At 34.6% G+C, this 8,958-nt stretch overlaps 1 protein-coding gene across 1 annotated transcript; it reads right to left on the bottom strand.

Annotated features, from left to right (window-relative positions):
• Positions 1–3,536: 3,536 nt before the first annotated feature.
• On the bottom strand, positions 3,537–7,945 carry LOC109793306 (2-oxoglutarate (2OG) and Fe(II)-dependent oxygenase superfamily protein). The gene is made up of 7 exons (XM_020352773.3): positions 7,528–7,945; positions 5,824–5,997; positions 5,655–5,747; positions 5,518–5,586; positions 4,461–4,667; positions 4,006–4,131; positions 3,537–3,895 (listed from the first exon to the last, which is right to left on the bottom strand). The coding sequence occupies exons 1-7, from the start codon at positions 7,750–7,752 to the stop codon at positions 3,749–3,751; spliced, it is 1,041 nt and encodes a 346-aa protein (XP_020208362.1). The 5' UTR covers positions 7,753–7,945; the 3' UTR covers positions 3,537–3,748.
• Between the last annotated feature and the right edge of the window lie 1,013 nt (positions 7,946–8,958).

Below are 8,958 nucleotides of genomic sequence, written 5' to 3'. Positions count from 1 at the left end.
AGGTTGGCAGCAGTAAATACGTGGGCAGACTTAACTCGTGCTCTTGAATCTCAATTTGGTCCTTCACCATTTGATTTCCCTATGTCAGAATTGTTCAAGCTACAACAATCGGGTTCTGTTTTAGATTATTATTTGAAATTCATGTCTTTAGCTAATCGGTCGTTCGGTCTTAATGATGAAGCACTCCTTAAGTGTTTTATGAGTGGTTTAAATGCAGATATTAAAAGAGATGTTATGGCTTTGTTACCGACGTCCTTGTTAAGAGCTGTTGCGTTGGCAAAACTTTATGAAGATAAATATTGTCCCGCACCAAAACAGGTCCTCAATAAACCATTTGTTTCAAATTACCATTCTAAAAATGTATCCCAATCATTACCCCAACCATCTCAGAATCATAAAGTTAATTTCCAGACTAATCTTCCAGCGTTATTACCTACTCCAAGTGGTCCGCCACTTAGAAATGCCAATATTAAAAGGATTAGCCCTGCGGAAATGAAATTAAAGAGAGATAAGGGACTTTGTTATTTTTGTGATGAGAAATTTACCTTTAATCATAAGTGCTCAAATAGACAGTATTTGTTTCTCCAATTGGAAGAAGATGATAGAGTCGAGTCTGAGACTATAGAGGAAGTGGTAGTGAAAGATTTTAAAAACACTGCTATGGGAGGTCATCATTTGTCGTTGAATGCTTTGAAAGGTGGAGTGGGTGTGGGAACTATTAGATTCTTAGCTTATATTGATAAACTTCCCGTTCAGGTATTGATTGATGGTGGCAGTTCAGATAATTTTCTACAATCAAGGGTGGCTAAATTTTTAAAGTTACCAGTTGAGCCAGCTTCTATGTTCAAAGTGATGGTGGGAAATGGGAATTACATGAGTGCTGAAGGAGTGGTTCAGCAGCTTAATGTGCAAGCACAGGGACATTCATTTGTGTTACCTGTTTTCTTATTACCTATATCTGGTGCGGATTTGATTTTTGGTGCTAGTTGGTTAAAAACCATTGGTTCTCACATTGCTGATTTTGAAGCATTACAATTGAAGTTCTTAAAGGATGGAAAATTTGTCACATTGCAGGGAGATAAGGATTTAATTCTTGCTCAAGCACAGTTACATCACATGATCACATGTTTACCACCTTATGGATCTTTTTTTGCTAATCTTACTAGTTTACCACCATCAAGATCACATGATCATTCTATTCTGCTATTAGAAGGCTCTAATCCTATTCCGACAGTCGATGAGTTCATAGATGAGTTATTTGGTGCTTATTTTTTTAGAACTCACAAGGATCATTATAAGTGTTTAAGAAGTGCAGGTATGACTCCGTTTCAAGCTGTGTTTGGTAGATTTACTCCTCAAATTGTGAGATATAATCATCATCCTAAAGATTCCATCTACGTACAAGAAACATTGAAGGATAGGGATCAACTATTGTTGCAATTAAAAGCAAAATTGTTGAAGTCTCAAAATTATATGAAGCAGCAAGTGGACAAAAGAAGGAGAGATATTCAGCTGGATGTAGGAGATTTTGTATTGGTTAAATTACAACCGTACAGGCAACAATTTTTACCATTACGGAAGCATCAGAAATTGGGTCTCAGGCTTTTAGGACCTTTTGAGGTGATTCAAAAGATTGGTTCAGTAGCATATAAATTGAAGTTACCAGAGACAGCTAAAATACATCCTGTTTTTCACATTTCCTTGCTTAAGAGATTTCATGTTTTACAATGTAGAGTGATAACAAGAAACAATAAGATGGTGCCTCAAGTTTTAATTCAGTGGGATATTTTCGAACCTAATGATGCTACATGGGAAGATGTTGCGGAAGTGACGAATTCCTATCTTTAGTTCAACCTTGAGGACAAGGTTGTTTTTGATGAGGAGGGTAATGTAACATGCATAAACGGGCAAGATGGGGAATTGGCATCAAAATTATTAGATGGTCCTTCAGGACGCATGGCACAAGATCCGGAAAATAAGGAAACGGTTAGAAGAAGTACACGTGAGCGTATGGAGAACGTGTATTTGAAGGATTATGATCGTGGAGGAATGCATGTTGATGGTATGAACCTTCTCTCTGAATATTCTGTCATTCTTTCTCTCTGGTTTTCTCCTTCCTCCAGTGTTCATTTCTTCTGGATTTCTTATCTCCGTTCAGGTAGACTCAGATAAAGAAGTACTGTTCGCGAGTCGTGAGGATCGTTCGAATGCTGTGTGATTTTGTAACGTGATTGTTCTTAAAATCATAACAACATTGTTCCAGATTTGCAATTGAATTTCTCTATTGATTCACTTTGTTTCATTCTCCCTTGCGATCAGTGCATTTTGATTAAGAAAAATGGTTGCCACCATACTTCAGCACCATCACAACACCAGATCCATTGTACGATCTGCATGTGTTGACACAATTGCAACCATGTTCTTGCAAATCACGTGGGCGTTATTCTCCACCATGTTCTTGTTGCATATATGCATGTTTTTATTTCAAAGAAAAAGTCTCACAGTGTTTGGAGCACTCAAGATTTGTGTCTTTGTATATCAAAGTGTTTTTAATACTTCCAAAGAGATAAGTAAAGCATGTTAGATTTGTGCTCATGAGAATAGGCCTTATGAGTCTGTTGTAATTCAAATTTGTTGATTTGTTGCTCCTATACATGCGAAAAATGAGATCAAAAAATATTTTTATTTTTGATAATAACAGTGGTATTTGGATAAAGTTTAAATATGAAAATTGAATAATATGTACAAAATTAAAAATATATTTTCTTGATTGAAAACATGAAATACATTGCAAATATTTAAAAGAAATGAACTAAGCCAGTTTGATATGCAATAAGACTCTTTATTCTAAATTTTCGTGAGTGAGGTTTTTTGACTTCATATCTCTCAACCCCAATTACTGAAATAACTTTCAAAAATATGTTATCAACTTTAAAAAAATAAAAAATAAATAAAATCAAAATGTCTCCTTATTTATCTGTGTAACTCTTTATCTTTTATCTAGATCGTGTCATTTTCCTTTTTTTCTTTCCAATTAGCTTTTCTTATTACTTTTTATCCTTAATGTAAAAATTATGTTCTTTAATTTTTAAGAACTTAAAAAAAAAACATATTTAACCTAATTTCATTAAAGGAGAAATCAAACACCACCTTAGTCCTTTACTCTTATTCTCATATAACTTGCACCAGTATGAATACCGCCAACTCAATGTTTGATTCACTTGCTAAACGTTATAGAATAAACTACCAATTTTGTTATCGAACCACCATTGTTTCTCTCAATTCATTCATAAAGTAATAAAACTATTTAAGTATTAAATTTTCATTTCTTTAATCCTTAAGTTAATGTATTCAAGTAAAGTTCAAGGATCAATTTGATTTTTTTTTTTTACAGAGATATTACGGGTAATTTTTATTTTTATTTTTAGTTTAGAAATCACTTCAAATATGAAATTCATTATTTACTTTATATATATATATATATATATATATATATATATATATAGATGTAATTGAGAATACGTTTGGAGTTAAAATGATGAAGCATGTAGACAATTCATATGCATTGAAATTAGTCAATGTTCAATTGGAAGCTCGTTGTTCCCTTTCTTTGAACAACACTGAAACCACAAATTTTAATTTCTTGCCCCAATGGATTTATCCCAATAGCTTGAAAAGATGTGTGAATGTTCCAGTTTAAGAAAAATGTATTGAACTTTTTTATTACAGTTGTGAACCATGAAACTTGTCATTTCTTTCCCTTGAGATTGATTACTGCAAGCTCTTGTTCAACATACTCTCCTGCACACATAGGAGGATATTGGCTTGCTAGTGGCGATTCTGCGAAATGTCCCAATGGCTTCAGAACTGCATCTGATGCTATGTGCGCAAACAACTACATTCACAGACAAATGTTATCAGCCAATGCAACACTGACACAACAAGACAATTTCACAAAGCTCTTCTTTCCTAGTTCAAAAAGCACATTGTTTTGTCGTCACTCACCGTAGAAGAGACCCTCCATAAGCTTCGTTTTTGTTCTTGTGCTAAATTGATTGCATCAATGGTCCTCTTTGTGGCAACAACTTCATGCATGCCAGCTATGCAGTCCCCTCCAGTTAACCACTCTATCTGCATTTTGAAACAAGAAGAAAACATAGAATAACATTTATAATGTAGAGTCAATCATATGTATCATATAGGACTGTCAAATTATGATCTCAAAGGCAACGAATGAATCAGAGTACTGCCAACAAAACACTGAAATACCAGTTACTCAGAAAAATAACATTGCTAAACAGTTCAAAAAAACTGGAAAAAAAAAGTATGGTGAGGTCATTTTCATAAAAAATACACAGGAATATAGGAGGACAAGAAATCAGGTAGAGGTTTCGAGCTGCAATATAGACTTGGAATTCCTTATGATGAAATATAGGCAAATTCTGGTGATTTTGAATTACCTCCTTTCCTGTCTGAATAAGAAGACATCCTACTGGAACCTTCACTTCAACTTTTTGTCCATTTCTTAACCAGATGTTCAAACCAGGAAATCTACTTCTACCATGAATTGTAAGGAAGTTAAGGTCATAGTGATATCCCGCAAAAACAGTTCCCTCCTGACCATATTTTTGAAGGTCACTCCCTGTTGGTGCTAACAGATGTGGACCCTAGTACATGGTAAAGAGAGAAAATACATTATACAATCACTATAGGACACATGTAATTGCTTGAACTATGAAAATAAGAATATGCTTCAGCCTATCATTCAATTCTACTTGTTGATAATGCTACACGGGTATAACCCAATAAAATTCATTACCAAATAAATGACAATTTTAAAAGCCTATGGCCCATTTGATGGCTATATCATGGACAATAAGTTTCAAATAGATGCTCCTTTTGTTATTAAAGTAACAAGAGTGGCAGGCTGGTGGATGAAGTTCCCACCATTGAGGAGTCTAGAGAAGCCTAGCATTTTATTGAAGTGAAAAAGAAAGATGCTGATACTTTTGAACCATACAATAGCAAGGAAAATTTATTAGAGAACTTATGCTTTCCTTTGCAAATGGGATTTCGGCAGCATATCTATTTGCACAAGTAAACTATCCTGTTCATTTTAGAAGTGTCATAGAAAATGCCCATCTTGCTGGATTGAACTATAATTCTAAACAAGGGAAACTATCAAACAACTAAAGAAAATACATCAAACAAAAAATTATTGCAATGGTGCAGTAAAACATTGCCACACAAACTGGGAATCCTTTGCTTCCATATTGAGAATGGGAAATAATAATAGCAAATGCTTACGAAACACTGTGTAATGCAAAAGGAGATGGCTGTCAGTAATATAATCAATGGGATGAAATGGTGAATTGTGTCCCACATTATGTGTTAAAATCTATTTCGAAGTGTTCATCTGTCATGAGATATGAGTTCTTTATCGACTAATTTCCACATATACTTTTCTTTTGCCTTCCTACAAGTAACTAATCCCCAAAAAGCAATTTATGTGCTCACCAGCTTCATAAGAGAAGTGAATGCATCCTTTGGAAGACCAAACCCAATAGCTGCCATTTCAGCAACCACCTAAGTAACAAATATGCACATTTAGATCACCACAAATTAGAGATAGCAAGAAAACAAGAATGACTGACTTCAATAGCTGCTATCATTTTGTATCCCCATGAATCCATAGTTTCTTTCCATTCAGCGAAACCTTCAGGTATTACTGGCTCGGCATTCAGTTCCTGTACAATTTAGATAAGCATTAGGAACTTAAGACACAAGTCTTTTTATGACTGAGAAATGAGAGGGGCATGACACCTGAAAACGGGTATTTGATGGTCGAGGACCAATCCTCCAAAAGTATCGCCATTTGAGATCAGGTCCAACAGGAGTGTGTGGCTGGTTTTCTTTAGGCATTGCTTTCAATTTCTCTTGCATTTCATCATCAACCAAGCTTCTTGGAACTTCAACTCTCTCTGGTGTAACCCCAACCTGTTACAACCATTTGAAGAACCATTTATCACTATCATTCTTTTGATCATTAAAACTACCAGCATCAGATCACAAAAGATAAATATAAAAAAATTCTCATTTTGCAACAAATACATGTTTATATTTAGCTGTATACTAACACAGCTTTCTTCCTGAAGAGAATGATCCAAAATCCAACAGAATGCTAGATATTGATGCAGAATGAAGGCCCTAACCACTGATGGTCCTTTTCCAGCTTCTAAAAAGGATGTTTGTTTTTCCCATTTTCATTGTTCATAAAATCTACATCATATGCGAGAGGCAGCACACTCAACAGAATGAACAATTTTAAAAAGGAGTGTCTTCAACCACAAAGGACATCAAGCCAAAATAATTTAGAAGTAGAACTGTCCCATGCAAAAACATCCCCGAATTAATTCTCACTCAGAACAATAATTTATATTAATAAAAGCTAAATCAACACAGAAATCAATCTATCAATGATAAACCTCAATTACCAGAAATTATTTATAGAGTACAAAATAATACAAACATTTCAAAAATCCAGGAAGAAAAGGAACCGAACATAATGCAAATTACGTGGATCAAACAATAAGTAAAAGAACTTGAAACTCGGCCAATTCCACAAAACAAAAGGCACCCACTATTAGTCCCCAAAATCATTTATCTCAGCACCTTGAATGTCTAGCATTATAAAATCTCCCCCCTTCATTCCCAACTACATAAAAGGACTCAAATGAATTATTATTTATAAAATCAAGGACGAAAGTATTGGAAAGTTGCAATCTCAGCACTGGAATAGGGTAATTGGATTTGATTACTCTCTAAAGCATACAAGAGATGAATAATGAACTAATTTCAATTGTTTCCTAGGTGACATTTTAACACGTTCATGATATGTGATGCAGGTATGCGTACTATCAAGAGTTGATTTTCTAATTAACCATTGAAACTTCCAATATCGGCCCTAGAATAGGGAGATTGAATTTGATTCCTCCAGAGTGATAAAGAGTAAAATAAGCAATTTCAATAGTTGATAAGAATCATCAGGTGATATTCGAACATATTCACCATTTGTTATACTCATCAGTCTATGTAACATCAAACATTGATATTCATTCCAACACATTCATGAATTGTTATACATGTCCACCACGTAATATCAACCATCGAAATTATCAAGCGATATTCTATCACATTCATGATTTGTTACACAACTCCACGAAAATCGATTCTCTGTGGAAAAACATCTAACTCTCACCTATCCTAGATCATTAAAAAGCAATCCCACATCTATCCAGTTCAGAATCAATCCTCAACTTACAAGCTGGTTTTGAAGAGCTGGTTTTGAAGAGCTTAGGTAGACTCAAATGCTAGCTTCCTAAGATCTCAACTCGAATTTGCTCAGTTTAAATACAACAGGGTTAAGCCAAATGCAAAAGGGGGGAGGCAAGCCACCACCCCAGAAGGTTGAAAACATGAAGGAGTGAAAATTACGTTGAAAGGAAGAAGCTTTAGGGGACCCAATACCTGGTAATGCAAGTGGGGTCTCTCGTGGCGGAGTTTGAAATCGTGGGGCTGGGAGAAGTAGCGCTCCATCATGTCAATGAAGCGATCGTTGTCTTGGGCGGTGCAGCGAGGGTCCTTGACGAGCAGTGCGCCGGTTTCTCTGAGAGTGCGGCTGACCTCGGCGCAGAGATGTGGGTCCCACACGCCGGAGAGAGAGGGGGAGAGATCGATGACGGGGAGATCCATGGCGGGAGAGTGAGGGGGTTTGGAGCGGAAATGGAAGCGAAAGCGAGCGTCTATTTATAGTGTGGAGGCTTTTGGGACCCATCATTGGTGTGATTGAGTCAAGTCATGGAGTTCTTTCATGTGCGCCGAATTTAACCCATCACTCAGTTCTTTGAATAATTTTCCCCGAACAAAAATCATGCCTTATCAAACCATTCTTTTTTGCGGACACTTTTCTTTGCCTTGTAATGTTGGGAAGTAGCCACTGTCAATTCCAATGTCTTCATATTTTGAATTTTTTAGCGAAGTGGAATTTTTTTTACAAAAATTTACCAAAAAGTATTTGTTACACTTTATTTATACCCATTCACCGCTTACATTCAGAATTCAGTTCCCCATCAAAATTCGGGTCTTGGAGAACCAATTTTGAGTAGTTTTTATTTTTATTTTTTTGGTTTTTGGCCTAGATTGCGCGAATCTTAAAACTGGAACGGCTCGTTCTAGAAGCAGAATGACCCGTTCTGCTTGTACATGTAAACCGTTAATTTTGAATTTGGAACGACATCACAGAACAGTTCCAGTTTCAAGATTTGCACGATCTAAGCCACAAACAAAAAAAAAATAATTGAAAATTACTCAGAATTTGGTTTCTCGAAACCGAATTCTGAGTGTGAACAGTGAATAGTGCTAGATGTGTAAATAAAGTATAAAAGGTATGTTTTTTGTAAAAAAAAATTTACAAAAATTCCACTTCCGTAAAAAATTCTCATATTTTTCCAACAAAAATAGGTTTCGTGGATGACTAAAGTCCTTGTAATTATCTGTATTAAAAACTTTATTATTTATAATGAAATATTTTTTATTTATTTAATTAAAAACTGTTTTATTTTTTTTAAAATTTAAATTAAAAAATTGTAATGAAATATTTATTTTATTTATATTTTTTAATTTAGTTTTAATATTAGAAGCTCGTTTATAAATGTAAAATTTGATATTTGACAACCACGTCATATTATTGCCATCATATATCATTGTTTATGTATATTAAATTTTAATCTATACTTGTTAAAATTCTTATAATTTTTCTAATTACCAATCCCTCAAATTCTTAATCCTTAAACTAAAGACCATGATCCCCAAAGTGGTAATATAATATGTTCATTGAGGTATAAGGATATAAAGAATATTTCATAAAATTTCACATATTTTAAACTAATTTTTAATTTA

Source organism: Cajanus cajan, chromosome 8 (assembly GCF_000230855.2).
Source record: "Cajanus cajan strain Asha chromosome 8, NIPB_CcT2T_4, whole genome shotgun sequence".
NCBI classification, from domain to species: Eukaryota; Viridiplantae; Streptophyta; class Magnoliopsida; order Fabales; family Fabaceae; genus Cajanus; species Cajanus cajan.
Note: the sequence above shows the minus strand (reverse complement) of the source record. Positions and strands in the feature narration are given on the sequence as shown.

Coding starts and splice junctions, on each gene's coding strand:
- LOC109793306 (XM_020352773.3), bottom strand. CDS start 7,752: ATGGATCTCCCCGTCATCGATCTCTCCCCCTCTCTCTCCGGCGTGTGG. Junction 4,668..5,517: donor TCACTTCTCTTATGAAGCTG/GTGAGCACATAA, acceptor ACCATGTACTAG/GGTCCACATCTGTTAGCACC. Junction 4,132..4,460: donor TTATTCAGACAGGAAAGGAG/GTAATTCAAAAT, acceptor TTCAAAATGCAG/ATAGAGTGGTTAACTGGAGG.